The 18,151-nt window shown below is 45.7% G+C and overlaps 1 protein-coding gene across 2 annotated transcripts; it reads left to right on the plus strand.

Annotated features, from left to right (window-relative positions):
• The first annotated feature begins 102 nt into the window (after positions 1 to 102).
• SRPRA (SRP receptor subunit alpha) lies at positions 103 to 17,889 on the plus strand. Of its 2 annotated transcripts, none has more exons than XM_053367345.1 (14): positions 103 to 352; positions 3,954 to 4,037; positions 4,452 to 4,615; positions 5,281 to 5,441; positions 5,950 to 6,112; positions 6,769 to 6,922; positions 8,458 to 8,564; positions 8,673 to 8,791; positions 10,153 to 10,239; positions 12,008 to 12,180; positions 13,321 to 13,534; positions 14,067 to 14,230; positions 14,936 to 15,034; positions 16,678 to 17,889. In XM_053367345.1, exons 1-14 carry the CDS (start codon positions 227 to 229, stop codon positions 16,804 to 16,806), a joined length of 1,944 nt encoding a protein of 647 aa, XP_053223320.1. In that variant the 5' UTR covers positions 103 to 226; the 3' UTR covers positions 16,807 to 17,889. The 2 variants fall into 2 exon arrangements, with proteins under 2 accessions (XP_053223320.1, XP_053223321.1); XM_053367346.1 differs by having other exon boundaries at positions 107 to 352; positions 5,956 to 6,112.
• Positions 17,890 to 18,151: the final 262 nt, after the last annotated feature.

Genomic DNA, 18,151 nt, shown 5'->3' on the forward strand with positions numbered 1-18,151 from the left:
CACAGCGGTTTCCCCCCCCCCATTTCCTTTTCCGGAAGCGAGGCCCAATCGCTCTGCCCCTTTCTCCCCTTGTCCCGCCTCCCATCCGGAAGCCCGCTTCCGGCGGAAATGAGGCGCGCAGTGAAGAGAATAGCCTGACGTGGGTAAGGAAGTCGGACTGGTTTCCCGGCGTCTCAGGCCCCCCTCCCCGGTTCCCCCCCTCTCTTCCCCCCCTCCCGGCTCCACCATGCTCGACTTCTTCACCATCTTTAGCAAGGGAGGCCTCGTCCTGTGGTGCTTCCAAGGCGTGCGCGGCCCCGCGGCGGCTTGCACTGCGCCCGTGAACGCGCTCATCCGCTCGGTTCTGCTCCAGGTGAGTCTTCTCTCCGCTTTCCCTTTTACACGTCGACGTCCTTCCGCCGATTTTGGGTGCCTCTCTCTCCCTCTTCCCCTCCCGCCGCCACCCCTGACTTTATGTTATTATCCACCATCAAACTCCCCACCTTTATTCACTGCGGGGGGGGGGCGGAAGGTAACGATTTCCTCTTTAAAAAAATCAGGAACGTGAAACAAGGAAACATAAACCAAACAGCTGTTCGACAGAGGAACAGCCTCGCTCGGGAGGTTGTGGGGTCTCCTTTCTTGGAGCTGTTCATCTACCGTGGATGCTTTAGCTGAGATTCTTGCATTGCAGGGGGTGGGGTTGGACTAGATGCCCCTGGCCGTCCCTTCCGAATCTAAGGTTCTGTGAAACAGCCTGGAAACGGACAGCCCAGTTCTGTGCAAGATGTGGGAATCAGTAACCTAGAGGGACAAGGCTATTCCCACGCTTTCCCCGTGTGGGGGGGAAAACAACAACATGCTTTTCTTAATCAAATGTGCATAATTGTGATGCCCTGTGGAATGGTATAGACCCACATGTGCTGAAAAGAGAAGACTGTTTTGAAAATGTCAGTCAAAATCTGCCGTGGCGGAAGAAATTCGCAGATGGGTCACCTGTGGCTCTCCAGATGTTGGATTCCAGACCTAATCAGCCCCAGCTGTCAACAGCCAGTCTGAAGGGATGATGAAAGTTGTAGTGCAGCAACATCTGGAAGGCCACGAGTTCCCCAGCCTTGCCTTACAAGCTTGCTAATGAATGTGAAACGTCTTAAACTCCTGAAAGTGAAATGCAAATAGTAAATAGGCCATATATTTTGTGAGTGTGAATGTAACCCAAGTGGGATGATCCAAACACAGAAGAGGGGGTAGTATCCTTAGCACTGGGAGAAACTCAGTGTTTGAAGAAGTGCACTGAATCTTTAGGTGGAAGTAACGCTTAATGGTGGTATACCCACCCACCCCTGCTCGGGACTGAGTATGCCCAGTGGGCACAGCATGATTATTTGACTACTGGGATGTGTGCTAAAATCAGGGAAGATGGGGTATCTTGGAAAAGAACGTGCCTGGCTGGAATCTTGATCTAGGAGCAGTTCATACGGCAACATTTTGTTGCAAGCTCTGCTTGTTATTACAAACTGCTCGAGTTCAATGAGGCTTGTGCCCATGTAAGTGCGCATAGGATTGCAGCCTAAGACTTTAATCTTAGGAATGCCTACCTAAATGTACGGCCAGCATAGTTTAATGGAATTTACTCCTTAGTATGTGTAGCCACTTAAAATACCAGCACATTTATTTTGGCTAACACAGCTACCCTTCCAGATGATACACTTCCAGAAAGTATTCTTGTTTGCTCCTGACCACTGCGTTTTGCAAGGAGGTTTCAAGAGACAAGACCCAAATGGTGCAATTATTACTTCATAAGTAATTCCCAACGTGTTTAAGTTGTTTTCATCTGCAGAAACTATTTAGCAGCTGGCTAGACACAAGTTGCATTTCCCTGTAGAACCTCGTAAAACATATGCTGTGTTCAAGATTCCCTGTTGAATTGCAAGCCCAAACAGGAAAATATGTTTCCTATTTTAGTAGATTTCCTGTTTTGTAGTGCTTGTTTCTTATTTCAGAAAGTCACAGGTGCATAACTTGTATTTCCTTTTTTGTACTTATGTGTGCACCTGCTATATTCTCAAGGACCTAGTGCAAAATACAACTGGTTGTTCCACAAGCTAATAGTCTGCGGTAGACAATACGTGATGGGAACATAAAATGAAAAGGTGCAAAGGATCATGCTATCTAGTCATCCCTTTCTCCCACTCTTTCTGTCTTGGATCTCATCCGTAGCCATGGCTACTACAACCTACCTTTCCCCCCTAAGCTTTCTCTAACTCTTTATCTGTTTCCATACACTAATTGGAATTGGAGAATGGATACTACTTAAGCTGATTCCACGTACAGGAGACAGGATGATCTGATAGTACATCCAGTTCTGGCAGCATGTTGTAATCGGGTCATTTGGATCCTTAGTCATGGATCACAACTGTAAGCATTAAGATTCCATAAAAGTCGGATGAATAGCCTGAGAGTTCTGTTTTGTGATTTTGCATCTGTACAGAAAGTTGTATAGTAAGTAGTTTTTTTAAAAGAAGTTTTTAAAATTTACTGGGTATTAAAACGCTCTACTGCATTACCAGTCTATTAGCCATCATTTGTCTAACATCTAAATATTCATTTATATTATTGGTTATATCAAGCTCTGCTGTCCATTTTTTCAGAGTTTAAATGACCATTCAAAAATGCTTCTGTAAAATAATGTGAATGTCAGCGTTTTCTTGGTGTCACTAAAGCTCATTTTTTTGTCATGTAAATTGTGCTTTGGGAGTGTTGATACTTATTTTACTTTGGTGTGGTGTTTCACAGTCAGCACCATGCTGCTCCTATTTTTCTTTTTATATAAGAAAAGGATATTAGGTTGAGAGTTGGCGACTTAGCTACCTTGTGTGTCTTGCCCAGGTCTTTCAGGTCTGAGATTAAACACTTTTTGCCATTCCTTTTATTTCTGAATTTCAAAGACTGTTTTTCAAGCCAAAAGGTGATACTTTATCAGTTTCCTGCTGTCCTGGGGTGCCATGTGGTTCTTTATTCCTTATTTCAGAGCACTTTTTCATGGATTATAGAGCAGTGCAGTATTTATCTTTGGATGTTTGAAAGCTTCCTTGGGTAGCCTCTCATACTAGCAGTTTGCACATCTGTATGACTCAGATGGTGGGAATTGCTTCTGTATTGTACAACATAGACATGTTTTAAGTTGGCTGCCAGTAGGTGGTACTTGCCCACCTCTGGATTTCTTTACTTTGCTGATATTTTCTCTGCCTTTTTGCTTCTTGTTCATGAAGACATGCCCTTGATGGGTGGTTGGGTGAAAATGTAGCTGTTTCATACTAAGGCAGACTAGTGATTCAAATAGCCTATCAGAATCTGTCTTGATTTATCATAGCTCTCCAGGGTCTCAGATAGATATATTTCCCAGATTTATAGCTAGGGTGCCATTTAACTATAAACTCTGCTTCATAACATTTCCCTCAACTCACATTTTCTGTCTGATTTCTGTAGAAGCAGGCTGCTGCTGCTGCAAGATTCTTTGTGTTAATTATAGGAAGTCAAGACTGTTCAAAGAAGTTGCATGGATGCTAGCTAATAAGGTCTTTGGCTATTCTGACAACAGAAGTAGGAGTCCGGGATCTGATGGCAGATATCTCTGACAACATGTGAGCTACTGTGTCTGAACAGCAAAAAGTCTAAAATCTTTGTGTGGTGGAAATGCATATTGCTGAATGAATTACAGTATAGCTTTTAGGTGTGAAGTGTACTTTGTGTCTTGAAACAGAGGCTTGTAAACATGTATGGAATATGAAGATTGGACACTGTTTCCTAGAATCTGAATTGTACCCACAGTTCTCTTGCAAAGCGATAGCAGTAAACAGGATGGTTATTCTTTAACAAAAAAACACTGAATGTCTACAACTCCTGTAATGTAGGGTTTCCATCTCATTACAGCTGTTGCCAATGTGTTCTCTCTCTCTCTCTTGCCTTTTCAGGAGCGAGGTGGCAGCAACTCTTTCAACCATGAAGCCCTTACGCTTAAATACAAGCTGGACAATCAATTTGAACTCGTTTTTGTGGTAAGTGAATTATTCTGTGTGAGATAAAGATCTTAGATAGGTGGAAAACCTGTCTCCAAGAGTCTCTATAGCAAAGTGAATAGAAAACTTTTCTCAGCAATGATACATTGTTTTTGATGCTGTGGAACATTACTTCCTTTTCCTTCGATTGGGATCAGAAGAGCTTGTTCCTCAGTCTTGCATCACAAACCGTCATTATAGCAACACCTTAGAAATGTTCCTCAAGAGCAATGAGGCTTCAATCAAGGGGCAGTTTCTCTTTCACAAACAAATATGTAGAATTGTAAAGTTAGAAGGGGATCCCGAGGATCATCTAGTCCAACCCCCTGCAATGCGGGAATCATAGAACGCAGAATCATAAAATTATAATGTGCTTACTCTTGCTTGTCTTTAACACCACTGTTCTCCTTGCAGGTTGGGTTTCAGAAAATTTTAACTCTAACCTATGTGGATAAGTTGATAGATGATGTTCATAAGGAGTTCCGAGACAAATATCGAAACGAGTTCCAGCAGAAGGGCGCTCTTGGGCTTCTCAATGGCACCTTTGATTTTAAGGAGGATTTTTTACGTCTCCTACGGTAATAGGATGTTCTCTTTCATCTTTTGCTGCTGATCCTGTGTTTTGCCTCAGATACCTTGTATTTTGGAGCTGTAAATTGGGGGCTTGGCTCAATAAGAGTAACACGATCTCCCTCAGTAGAGGTGGGCAGGAAGGAAGTCTGCCTTGCTAGGAACTGCTTGTGTGAACTTTGCTGTGCTCAGCTTTTGCTGTCTTCAGAATGAAATTGTATTTTCCGCCTTGAATGGAGTTGCATTATAAATGGGAAGGGGGGCGGATGTTGAACAATTTACCCGTGCGCCACCCACAAAGCTGCAAATGTTACTTATGGTTTTGGTGGAATCCATTGAAACCTAGCCAAGGCAGCATCAGCATTCCCTCCAATAACCCAACATGACTTTATTGTACTCCGCAACATGGGCAAGGTTTGTTGATGGGTATTGGCACTACGGTGCTAGCTAGCTGGCCTAGATGTCTCATTCCTTTGGGGACAAGGGTTCCTATGGCCACATAGCCCAAGATCATCTCTTAAAAGTTGCTTGTTAGAAGAAGTTAGGGAAACAAACTCCATGCGGTAAATATGCATCTGTGCTGCCTCCAGCCAGGCCAGCTCTAAAATACATTTATTCATTGTCTGGCTTTGAATGAGCACGATTGGGTAAACCTTTTCCTCTTTGCAAACAGGGATGCAGAGGAGAGCAGTAAAGCCCGAGCTCCCACTGCTATGAAGTCGTTTGAACAGTCGGCAAAATCCCAAAAAACCGTGAAGTCTATGATAGAAAATCGAGGGGAGAAACCAAAAGAAAAAACCAAGAACAAGAAAAACAAAGGTTCCAAAAAGGAAGGTGAGTCAGTGTTGCGATATGCAAGCAGCAGGCCATGCCAAACCATAGGCCTGCTGTGGTGAGGAACTGTGGGGTTTGTGCTATTTCTGGTGGCTTGCACTCGGGAGCAGAATCGATAACAGTCTTATCCATCTCCTGTTCATTAAAATCAGTTTTAAAGGTCCAGTCTGACATGCAGTGGCTCATTTAGTGACAACTGGGGATACCCTGTTAGTTGAGGAGCTGAAGCAGGGATGGAGGTCCTCTGGCTCCCCCATTTGTTGATGGACTACAACTCCCATTATCCCCCAGCCATTGACCATGCTGGCTAGGGTGGATTTAAACCCCATCCCTGGTTTAAATGTTTCATTTTACATGTTTTTGTTTCGGTGGAACATGGAATTTGCTCAGCACCTATATTATTATTTTTAAATCTTGCGGTTACCTAAAAACCTCAAAAGCAGGACTTGACCCTTTTCTCTTAGAACATTGGATGTTATTAAAACAGTGCTTTCCGCCTCCCGCCCAGCTCCAGGAAATGAAGCAGCTACCGTCCCTAAAGCAACCGCAGCTGTTAAGCAGGATCCTCCCGTTGCCGCTGGAGACAGGGAAGAACTGACCAAGGATGAGATCCTGCAGAAGAACCGGGAGGAATTCTTTAGGAAGCGCATGAAGGGGGGAGAAAAGTCCAAGTAAGTGAGGCCATTGCTAATGAACAACGCTATCGGCTCTCCCTTGGCTTTGCATCCAGAGAGGTGAAGTTGGGTGGTCACATGGTCCATAGAGGAAGGACCATGGCTTGGTGGCTGAGCATTTGTTTATGTGCAGCAGGTCCCAGATTCAACCTCTAGTAGGGCTGGGAATGTCCTCTCTCTGAAACCCTGGAGAGCCACTATCAGTCCATATATAGCCCAGACAAAGGTTTACTGCTTCTTTGAGGACTAACTTAATTTGAGCTGTCTTCACGGGAGGTGACTATTCTGGAATGAACTGGGAAAACATACCCAAAACTTATTTTTGAGCCAGGGCTTGAGGGAGGCTAGAATCCCTTGCTGTGGTTTTCTGAATTGGGCAACAGGCTTGGGAGCAAAGTGGACTTCTGAGCACCAGTTTGTTTTACTGTTTTGGACTACGCTTCCTTGTTTTCCTAGAGAATGGTGTTTCCTTGGACTGATAGGTAGAATAAATTATAATGCAGAATGCACACTCAGTCTTTTCTGCTATGATTGTTTGTGACCCAGCAAAGTTCAGGGTTCACCGCTAGAGATGATTCAGAGCAGGAATTCTGTTCAGTTTTTTCCTCCTTGACTGCTAAGATCTACTGGAGTTTCTGTTCTGTCTTCATTAGCAAGTCTCCAAAGCCAGACACTCAGAAGGACAAGGGGAAGAAGCCCAGAGTGTGGGAACTGGGCAACTCTAATGCCAAAGTACTTGACTATAGTAATTCCACTACCAATGGAAACACAGACACTTGTCCCATGGAGGAGTATGATCCAGAAATGGTAAGATCCCCAGTCACTAGACATCCTGCTGGTTCTGTTTCATGCCTGTGCATAGTTTTGCAGAGCTATATTAAGATGCCTTGCTCTCAAATCTTCAAGGGTTCACTAGGGTAGCTTGATTGTGAGGTTTTCATGCAGTTCTTGTCATCAAAGCAGATTTGGTTTCCTAACCAATGACCAAGCGACACTGTAGAGAAGGTTAATTGGGGCCGTTGATTAGATAAACTGAACATAGGAATTTACTGGGAAGAACTGCACATGGATGAAGTGTAATTCTTAGTGTCTCCCTTTCACAAGTGCTGCTGCTAGCAGTAATCTTGTAATACAGTAGTGTTGCCAAAGTAGCCTCAGCTGTTAACACGATGTGACTTGGCGCCCCATTCACACAAGGATGTGACTTTTATTTTGATTATCACATTTCGGTTTTTTGATGCTCTTGACTTTTTAAGTCTTTTGTTGGGAGAGGAATAAAAGCAAAAAAAGGAACAGAAGTACAGGTTCCCTTTTAAAAGAAGAATGCCTGCTGGCATCTGACCCATGGCCCATCTATTCCAGTATCGTGTTCTCACAATGGCCAGTCAGATGCCTGTGGGAAGCATGCAAGCAGGTCTTGATCTCAAGAGCTCTCTTCACTTGTGATTCCCAGCAAACTGTGCCATTGTGGTTACTAGATGCGGATAGCCTTGCCCTCCATGAATTGTTTTAATCATCTTTTAAAGCCATCCAAGTTGGCAGGCATCCCTGCTTCTCACGGGAGCAAATTCCAAGTTTAACTACTCACTGTATGAAGTAGCAGTTCCTTTTATCTGTCCCAAATCTTCCAGGATTCAGCTTCACTGCCTGCCCATTCCTAGTGTTATGAAAGAGGGAGAATTAACTTAACTTTACCAACTTTCTCTGTGCTATGCATCATTCTGTAATATCTGCACCATGAAACAAAGGATGCAGGTGTGCCTGTGCTGCTCTCTCTGCTTCCCAGAATTCCCTGTCCCATCATAGAGCAGAAGGGGGGGGGAGCCTTTTTCAGCCAAGGGCTGCATTCCCTCATGGGAAACCTTCCTGGGGCCATAGAATGGGAGAAGCCATGGATGTGACTCTGAGCTTCCACACACACAAATGCCAGAGGCATTACCACAATTCAGGGACACATTCCAGTCGAGCAAAACCACTTGATGAGAGCTCAGAGCAGAGCTGCTGAGGGGCTTGGCCTGGGGAGACCCCTTAAGGCCTGGACCGAGTCACTGAGGGCACCATCTGATCCACAGACCAACGGTTCCCCATCCCCTATAGAGAATGTGGGGCAACTTTTACTATAGAGCACTGATTCTGGGATATCCTCTGCTGGATGTGCTCATCAAGGAGAAACAGCAGCGTGAGCCTCTTGTCCTTAGAACATGTGTAAAGAGTACAGAAGGCAGGTGCACCCTCCAGAAGTAACTTAAGGTTCACATGGAGGCAGCCTGAGCTGCTTAGAGTAGTGAGGCGCAACAAAGAATGCTTACGTAATTCCTGGCCTTTTTTATCCTCCACCGCAGGTCCTTGGGGATCGCAACCGTGAGCCTGGCCGTCTCCGTGATCTTGAATATGAGAGTGAAGAGGAAACTGAAGAAGAGAAGGTGGTTCAGAACTCTTCAGGTGCAAGGTAAGGTCCCTCACTAAAGCTGTTCTTCTGTGTTGACTTGAATGAAACCTTTTGTTTAATTGACATTTTCCCTCCTGTAACATCATAACACTATCTTCTTGTTGCCAGTGCAAAGAAGGGTGCCCTTGGAGGCATGTTTGGGATGCTTAAGGGTCTTGTGGGCTCCAAAAGCTTATCCAGAGAGGACATGGACCCTGTGTTGGAAAAGATGAAGGATCACCTGATCGGTATGTTTGGGTTCCTCTGGAACTAGGTTGACGGGGGCTCAATTTGGTGGCAATGGGCTGGATGCTGCCCACTTCCCATGCAGTTTGTGCTGAGCTGTGCTTATGAAGGGTCCAAGGTTGACTATGTCATTAGTTGGGTTTTAGAAAAGGTCACTGAACTTTCTGAAGGCTAAGCAGAAGGAGAGTTGGAAGGAAGCCTGGGACAAGAATGGCTAGTTGCTGAAGCTCTTAAAAAGTAGATTCTGTGCTGCTGGTACCCTAAGCTCCTTCTTTTATCCTGTTTTCAAAACACCGTTCTCTACTTCTCATCCTTGTCAATTGTAGCATCCAGACATTCACACCGAGATGGTTTTAAGGCTCCGCAGGCTGTCAGAATTGGCCACTCTGGCACTGTGGTCTAAACCACTGAGCCTAGGGCTTGCCGATCGAAAGGTCAGCGGTTCGAATCCCCGTGATGGGATGAGCTCCCATTGCTCGGTCCCAGCTCCTGACAACCTAGCAGTTTGAAAGCACGTCAAAGTGCAAGTAGATAAATAGGTAGTACTCCGGCGGGAAGGTAAATGGCATTTCCGTGCGCTGCTCTGGTTTCGCCAGAAGCGGCTTAGTCATGCTGGTCACATGACCCGGAAAAACTGTTTGTGGACAAATATCTGCTCCCTCGGCCAGTAAAGCGAGATGAGCGCCACAACCCCAGAGTTGTTCATGACTGGACTTAACTGTCAGGGGTCCTTTACCTTTACAATCGAAGCACATTGTATGTTGGGCTTGTAAGCAGCCACCCTAGTGCTTAGTGTAAGCTTGTTTGTTTTGAAAGCTTATTTTTACAATATCAGAAAGTTCAGCAAGTGGGCTGTGAGGGCTCCACATTTCCCACACCAGTCATAAGTAAAGTGGATTGAATTTCAAACTGGGGTTTCATGCCCCTTTATTGGAGACTTTAGGTGTCTTTTATACCTGTTGGTGACAACAGCAGGTTAGTAGAATTGTCCATTGGCTGCAGGTCCTTTTCTTCTCTTGGGGGACTAGTTTTGCTTTCTACAGCCACCAGTGGGTTGAATTGGATGTGAATATTCCAAGTTCAAATCGTTGTTGAGCATCTCCCACCCTAGGTTAGTCATCACAGGATGCTGAAATTTAGGCGGTAGTTGCGGGTTTCACCTAGGGCTCCTATGTAGGCCGGATGTGAGCAGTGTCCTGTCAACATTGCCATCCAGTAGTGTTGCTAGGTGGTTAAAATATCATCTCCCACCCTTGGAGAAGCATAAACTACCAGAGTTAATATAAATCATTCACCAAATAGTGTGAACTTAGCAGCACAACAATCTTAACTTGCTGTTTCCCCCCCCCCCTCCTGCCCCAAGCTAAGAATGTTGCAGCTGAGATTGCTGTCCAACTCTGTGAATCAGTGGCAACAAAGCTGGAAGGGAAAGTGATGGGCACCTTTACCAGTAAGTTCCCCTTTGTCTTGCTTTGTTTTTTGCATGCCTTAGCGTGTACTGTAGTCTGGCGACATTACTTTCCTCGGATATATGCCCAAATGCTCATGATTTCAAAACATTTGGGTGGTGTCCAACAAAGCAAATCCACTAGAGCCAAGATTTCCACTGGCACAGCAGAACTCCTGCTTTCTCTCTTCTCCCTCCCCCAATCTGCTCTGGAGAGTTGAGGAGAAACCCTCAACCTCACAAGAAAAGGTTTAGCAGGGCCCATGGGGAGAAGAGATGGGGGGCAAGTTCTGTTTCACAGACAAAAGCCCTTCTGCAAGTGGATCTACTTCGCTGGATACTACCCATTGTGTCTAAAAGAAACCCAATTAGATTGTGAGAACAGGTCTTTTGTGAAACTGACAATCTCACACCAGGAAAGACTGTACAGCAGCCACATACTCTCTAACATGTCATGCCAGTGTGCCAAAGTCCACTTGTATGTTTGTGTGTGTCGTTGTTGTTCCATCCCTGAAAAAGATTAGGAAGGGTTGTGGAAGTCCAGGACATCATGCACAAAAGTAAGATAGTAACACTACACATTGTACAGTACATATGGGGCACTACACATGCGTAAGCCCACTTACGGGCACAGTGTTTATAGAATGTTACCAGGCTGTGCCTTCGTTTTACTCCAATATATTATTTTGTTGGTACCCTGTACCAATGTGTTCCTTCCCAGTTTCACCATAGATCTGCTCTTGTGGAAGCAAATTCCTCACTCAGTAAATGTGGTCAGGGTCAGGGTGCAACTGCTGCTCACCAAATGTGAGTAGTTACTGTTTTTATTATTGTCTCCCCAGCTGGCTGCCTATGCTAGAGTCTTATTGCTTGCTTAACCTTGTCTCCAGCTGGCATGTTTTGACTTCTGCTGCTACTGCTGGGATGGGGGAAGAAATAACCCAAAGCGGATTTGTCCATTGGGAATCTGCTTCACTGTGGGTTCACGAATCCTTAGCCTTCTGCATTTTTGGATGCCACCAGTGTGTGGGAGACTTATTTGAAAGCACACCCCGCAGGATTTTGTGAAGGGCAAATTTATATCCTTGGCATTAGTAAGTTTTGACTTCTCTCACAGAGAAGAGGGATTGGATCCTCTAGCAAAGAAGGTTGACATTGTCAGAGAATGCTGATGCAACTTACCATGTGGTAGAAATGGATTTTGGACGCAGAAGTGTTTGATTCAGATGGCCCATTTTCTGTTTTTCTCTTTCTTGGGTTGTGAGTCCGCTTTGCTTGCCCAACGGCCACAAGAGCAAGCTGTACAAATATGTCACTTATTAAAGAAAAAATCAATGTTACTCCAGAAAGGTGATGGCTTATAAAGAGGGGCTGTGCGAGTGACTGAAAATCATGAGCCCTGGAGTGCCCTGTCAGTTGAATACTTGCACAGAATACTGAACACGATCAGTTGCTGATACAGAGAGAATGATAGGCCAATGATCCTCAGAGAAGGGTAGGTCGAACCTAAGACCAGATGTGGAGAATCCAAGCTTGTTTGGAGAGGAAATGGGAACTTTTGCATTCCTGTTGTCCAGATGCTTCATCCTGGTCCTCCTGAAATGGACACAGCATCATTTCTGCAAGGAAAGCAGAGCTGGGCCTGTTCACATCACAGTTTACTTTGATGCACTTCCGATTATAAGGTGGGATAAGGTGCGATTATAAGGTGTGGGAAAGAGTATGTGGGGCCCTTCAATCTAAAAATGACAATGTGCTTCCAACTTCCCAGCGGTGACCTCAACTGTGAAGCAAGCCCTTCAAGAATCCCTGGTGCAGATCCTGCAGCCTCAGCGCCGGGTGGATGTCTTGCGCTCTGTGATGGAAGCCCAGCGTCACCGTCGACCTTATGTCATAACTTTCTGTGGTGTCAATGGAGTTGGCAAGTCAACCAACTTGGCCAAGGTACTTGGAAGGGGCTGTATGTGCGTGGATTTTGGGAACTGGGTGAAGTTGGGAGGGAAACCGGCTCAGGTTTGGGTAATGCAGGATGGTAGAGCACCGTTGCTGTTGCGCAAGGCAAAGAGGAAGATGGTGGCATGTCTGGTCGTATCATGGAGATCTAAATGGAAGGCCCCCAACCCTTGCTCAAGAGATCTCCTGATATATAAAGCATTGCACTAGCGAACATTGGTTTATCCAGCTCAGTATTTTCTGTGCTCATTGGCAGGGACTCTCAAAATGTTTAAGGGAGAGGCCTGGGATAGAACTGGGAATCTTCTGCGCTCAAAGCAGATGCTCTGTGACTGAGTTGCATCCCTTTCCCATTTGCTGTTACATGTTGTCCACTCTCTCCCTGTCGAAATCTAAAAGAAATTCTGTCTAAAGAGGAAGCATCAAGAAGGTAACTTGAAGTTGGACTGAGACCTGGAGTGCTACAAATTAGCATTTTCCTGGGTGGCCATATATTCTGAAGCAATGTCGTTTCACCCACAGCTTCTTGGTAAAATTCTCAGTCTCGGCTTCTAAAGTGCTATGGCATTTGCAAATGTTGCAGCCGTCAGTGCCCCCATAAAATCTCATCTCATCTGTTCTCAGCATTTTATGTTCTCAGACGCAAAGGGCTGGTTCATGCGTTTATCTTCTTCACACATCGACTGCAGCATAAACACATGGCTTGCCTGCATGGATGTGATGCCACCGACAGAACATTCATATATATCACCATTGTCCACCTGCAAGCAATGTTTTTCAACAAAGGGTTCATATATTCACCTAAGAGTCATCAAGTGTTCAGTAATTCAGTGATGCACGTACTATGCACCCACCAGCCCTCACCTGTGCGGGGGCATGTGTTCATTTTCACTTTCCAAATTTTGCAAGGCCCATATTCCAAGCAGATCTTTCTAGCAATAAAAGTTTATTTGGACGCCGAATTTCTGCATCTGACCAGCATTAGGGGGGCTGGCACAGCAGTTGTGCTGCATATCTACAGCCTTGTTATTACTTTGTAGGAAGCAAAGCTGCGAGGTCCATTGGGAAGTTGCATTGAGATGGTGGATGGTAGGTGATGGAAGCAGTAACCTTTTTCTGCCTGCCCCTCAGATCTCGTTCTGGCTGATTGAAAACGGTTTTAGTGTCCTCATTGCAGCCTGCGACACATTCCGTGCTGGTGCTGTAGAGCAGCTGCGGACTCACACTCGCCGCTTGAATGCTCTTCACCCTCCAGAAAACCACAGCGGCCGCACAATGGTGCAGCTTTATGAGAAAGGATATGGGAAGGATGCGGCCGGCATTGCCATGGAGGCCATTTCGTACGGTGAGGCCTTTCTCCCTGCTTCCCCCTTATTTCTGAACCCTTCATGTCTTCCTTAGCAATCCTAGCCACTGCATGCCTGTAGCTGAAATTTCTTTTTCCTGTTGCTTCCCCCTCCCACTCCCCCCAAAATCTGGGGATATTCCATATGTTAAATACCCTCCTCTCCAGCCAATAGGAAGCAGTGGGACTGGCCTGTGGGAACATCTCAACCACCCTAAATCCAGTTCCTTTTCCTCCTCTGCAAGAGAATGAATCTGATTTATAGCTCTGCCTAATCTGCCTAATCTGCAGAATTTTGCAGTTCCTGACATAGGATCATAGAGGGGAATAAGCAGTAAAGAATACTCTTGTTTTGTACTCCAGTTTCCACGAGAAAATTTATGAGACCTGCCATACACACTCAGACTGTTTGCTGGCTCTGCTTTGCACTTCATTTCATTTAAAAAGCCAGCTGGTGAATCCGAAGGCAACTCCCAGCTGTTGCTGGATTTATTTATTCCTTCTAATGAATATATCCTTTTTATCCTCCCAGCACGTAACCAAGGTTTCGATGTGGTCTTGGTGGACACAGCAGGCCGTATGCAAGACAATGCTCCTTTGATGACAGCTCTGGCTAAGCTCATTGCAGTCAACACCCCTGACCTTGTCCTGTTTGTGGGGGAAGCCTTGGTGGGAAATGAGGCTGTGGATCAGCTGGTTAGTTCCTCAGATTACTACTTAAGATTCAAAACTCGAAGTGACAAATGCATAGCTCCTTTTTAATGCTTCTTTACACAACAATGGTATACCTAGAAGTAGTCATGTCTGTTTGCATGCAATTAATATGTAGCAGTCCTACCTTGGATCCCGAACTCAGACGTTACGGCTCCAGTTTGCAAATGTTCTTTGGAACCCGAATGTCCAACGGGGCTTCCAGGGCCACGGTTTTGGAAGTCGAACGGACTTCCGGAACAGATTCCGTTCGACTTCGAAGGTACGACTGTACAGGCAACTCTCCTATTACGCTGGGGACATGGCCATGGGGTAGCACCTAAAGCCAAAATTGCTTATTGTCAAAGCACTTTGGGTTCAGTGACTTGCAGGATTGGAAAGTTCCTCCCCCAAAGGTCTGCCCCTTCTGATTTCTTTATTTATTTGCCAGGCGTGTAAAACTGAATGCACCCAAGTTAAGTGTGTGTGTGGGCACATGCATAATAGCATGGGGGAAGTGCTGGGGATTGCCAAAGACCTCCCCCCCCCCCCATGCATTCGTACTTAGCGGCAATTAGACGTTGACTGCAACATAAATTGGTAAAAATAGTTACAGTACCTGTGTGTTAGCAGACATGCGTTCAGCCCATCAGTGAGCCTTGTGCAAGAACGTTGCCAAACCTGTTTCACCGTTTGCTTCCCCTACACCAGGTCAAGTTCAACAAAGCCCTTGCTGATCACTCCATGGCTCAGACCCCACGCCTCATTGATGGAATCGTGCTCACCAAATTTGATACCATAGACGACAAGGTAAATGGGGCCCACAGGTTGCAATTCTTTGCGGGTTCGGTGGGAGTTTTTCTTTTTTGATGGAAAAAGCAGCATTTGGGGGGGGGCTATGGCTCTGGGGAGGTGGGCAATGTCAGGCCTCCTGTCTGCCATGGGCAACCCCCCACTCTCCCCAGACTGCACCTCTCACTGGCTTTGCTCTACTCTCTCAAGTGCTTTTGCCTGGTTGGAATATGTGGTTGAACTGTGATAATGCCTCCCGCTTGCCTGGATGGAGAGGTGTGTTGGGGAGGGAAGACCTGATCTTCTCATATGGGTGGAATGTAGCCATTCCACAAAGGGAGGAGTCACATTTGTTGCTCCGCCCACACAAGCCTTTGGCCCTGCCCATCACTGGCCTGTGCCCCCCTCCCCCAAGATGCTCAATGGATCGCAAGGTAATGTGGCCATTGGGCTGAAAAGGTCCCTCCCCCTTTACTTTGGCAGTTTTTACCAGCTAATAAGCTTTTACTGTGGACATTTTAGTAAACACAGTTCTCTGAAGAACTGAACAGAATCAAAAAGCACTGGATAATTTTGGAAGGCTTACTAAATACATCTTTCTTCCATCCATGGGATTCGCCCCTTCCAGTTTTCTGCTGTTCTGCCACCTGCTGAAGCTTTCGATTGTTTCTAGATTATGATCTGGCAAGCGTCTTTTAAGTTACAGAAGGGCTTTCTGGGGCCCATAATGTGTTTCCCTTTCTAAAATGTTCAGTTAAGTGCTATGCCACATACTGTTGAACCTTTCTCTTGGACATTTTTAAAAAGCAGCCTTGTGATGCGGCTGCAGGGGAGGCATAGCTGGAGCCTATACACTAGGGCCGGGGTGATATTTGGTTTTCAACATTGTGATAGATCGGCAGCTAAATACCAGTATATGCTGATTTATCATGATGTCTGGAATGTTTCTTGGCTGTTTCTTCCCCCACCATAGAGCAGGAAGAACAGCCGAGATACATTGCCCAGCCCTGTGACAGTGAGCGAACCTCGAAGGCCTTTTTGGCTCGTGCATGAACTGGAGGGGCATTGGAGCTTCCTTGTTGGGGAACAGTATTCCACAGTGGGGGCCATCCTCTTTTATCGAGGTAGCAGTCTGAGCAGATGACCAAGGATCAAGGCAGGTTCATTGGGGGGAAATGCCTTTTTTAAATCCCCGTGTGGTAAGAGATGTACCTTTAGGAGAGGAAAAAACTGGCTAACATCAGTGGGTGTATCTCCCACATCCTAGCCTTCCCCAACCTAGTGGATTAGATGCAAGACACATTTAGTAGCTTTTTTTTATGAGAGGCTGTAACCATGGAACTAGCAAGGATTTCTTTAAGCCCCCCCCCCCATGCAATATCACTGTACACAATAAAGACCAACTAAGTTAGTTCTTGGTATGAGCTTTCGTGTGCATGCACACTTCTTCAGATACACATGTGTATCTGAAGAAGTGTGCATGCACACAAAAGCTCATACCAAGAACTAACTTAGTTGGTCTTTAAGGTGCTACTGGAAGGAAAAAATTTTTTTGTTTTGACTATGGCAGACCAACACGGCTACCTATCTGTAACTGGAACTGTACACAATGATACTACATCATCCTTTCCTACACTAACAGCTGCTCCTTTTCTCCCTAGGTTGGCGCTGCAATTTCCATGACATACATCACTAGTAAACCAATCGTGTTTGTGGGTACTGGACAGACCTACTGTGACCTGCGTAGCCTTAATGCCAAGGCTGTGGTTGCTGCTCTCATGAAGGCCTAACCACCAGTTATTGCACCAAATTCCTGTCTGCAGATGTCTCAGAATGTGCTTTCCAGCGTGACTGTTTTTAGAAACACCCTCCCCCCCCCCCGTTTTTGGCATAGTGCAACACAGAATGGAGGGATGCTAGAAAAAAGCTGCTTACCTGGCTTTCGGTCCTTCTCTTGATTTTGCTAACACACACCTTCCTTGATGTGATGTGTGGGTTTAATTGTAGCAAGAGGTGCCTGTCTTCCTTTAAATTCAACTTACTTTCATACACATTGGCTCTGAAAGTGTTCTGGGGTTGTCTTCACTTTTCCCACTGAGCCTTCTTTCCTCTTTCCCTTCATTCTGCCTGCTTAAACAGTCCAAAGCCAGAGCTTTGGTTCTCTCCCCGACCCCACTCCATCCCAGGTTAGCGGGTGTGATAAAAGACTTTGTGGGGCGGGGGATTGTTCTGCCACTACCTAAGCATCTATGAACTCTGCTGTCTTTTAAAACTCCTCTCTCTGGCCACGGGGTAGAGCGGATACTGCCTACAGGCAGCTCTGCTCTTATCAAGCTTCACATTTGCCGATTGCTTTGAACACAGTAGTTCACCAAAGCTTTCAAACCAAAAAAAAAAAGGAAGATAGATACCAGAGTGAATTCCTGCTTAACAGGGTGGCTGTTGATGCCTTAAAATGGTCCTTCTTTCTACTGTCAGTGGGACTCTTTACAGCAGGGCCCTCCAGACACTGCCCCAGACTGTAGCATTTGTGTGAAAAATGCAGGAACCCGTGATGCCATCCTAATGACATATTTGCAAGTGGGGGTGACATCCTTTCTTTTTCTAACAATGTCCAGCTGATCAGTGAGCTGCTTCGTGGTGCATTTTTTTTTTGGGGGGGGTGAATTACAGGCCGATTCTCACATAACGGTTCTGCTTGCTGCTGGCTAGGAAGACTTTTCCTCCGATTCCTTTGCTGTGAGCACACACTATAACTTTGCACACGATTGAATGTGCATATGCAAAATGGAAGCTTGCGGCTTACGATGCTTCAGATAATCCCTTTGCCCAGCACAGTCCTAATTCAAACCAAGGGAGGGGGAGGAAACATCTGTGCTTCCAGGAAGAGCTGGTTGTGTGAAAAATTAGAGGAGGGAATTGCGGGTATATTCTGTACTGAACAACTGCCCTTGCTGCTGACACAGGATTCTGGTCCCATAACTCACAGCCTCACCTCCCACCTAATCATCAGAGGATGGATTGAAACTGGTCAACACAAGCCTCTGCATGCTCTCCCACCTGCACTGGCTTTTTGCTTTTCTAAACCAGTCTGTGACAGGAATTTTCTGGTGGGTGCTTGCTGCTTTTCTTCCC

Source organism: Podarcis raffonei, chromosome 15 (genome assembly GCF_027172205.1).
Source record: "Podarcis raffonei isolate rPodRaf1 chromosome 15, rPodRaf1.pri, whole genome shotgun sequence".
NCBI lineage: Eukaryota > Metazoa > Chordata > Lepidosauria > Squamata > Lacertidae > Podarcis > Podarcis raffonei.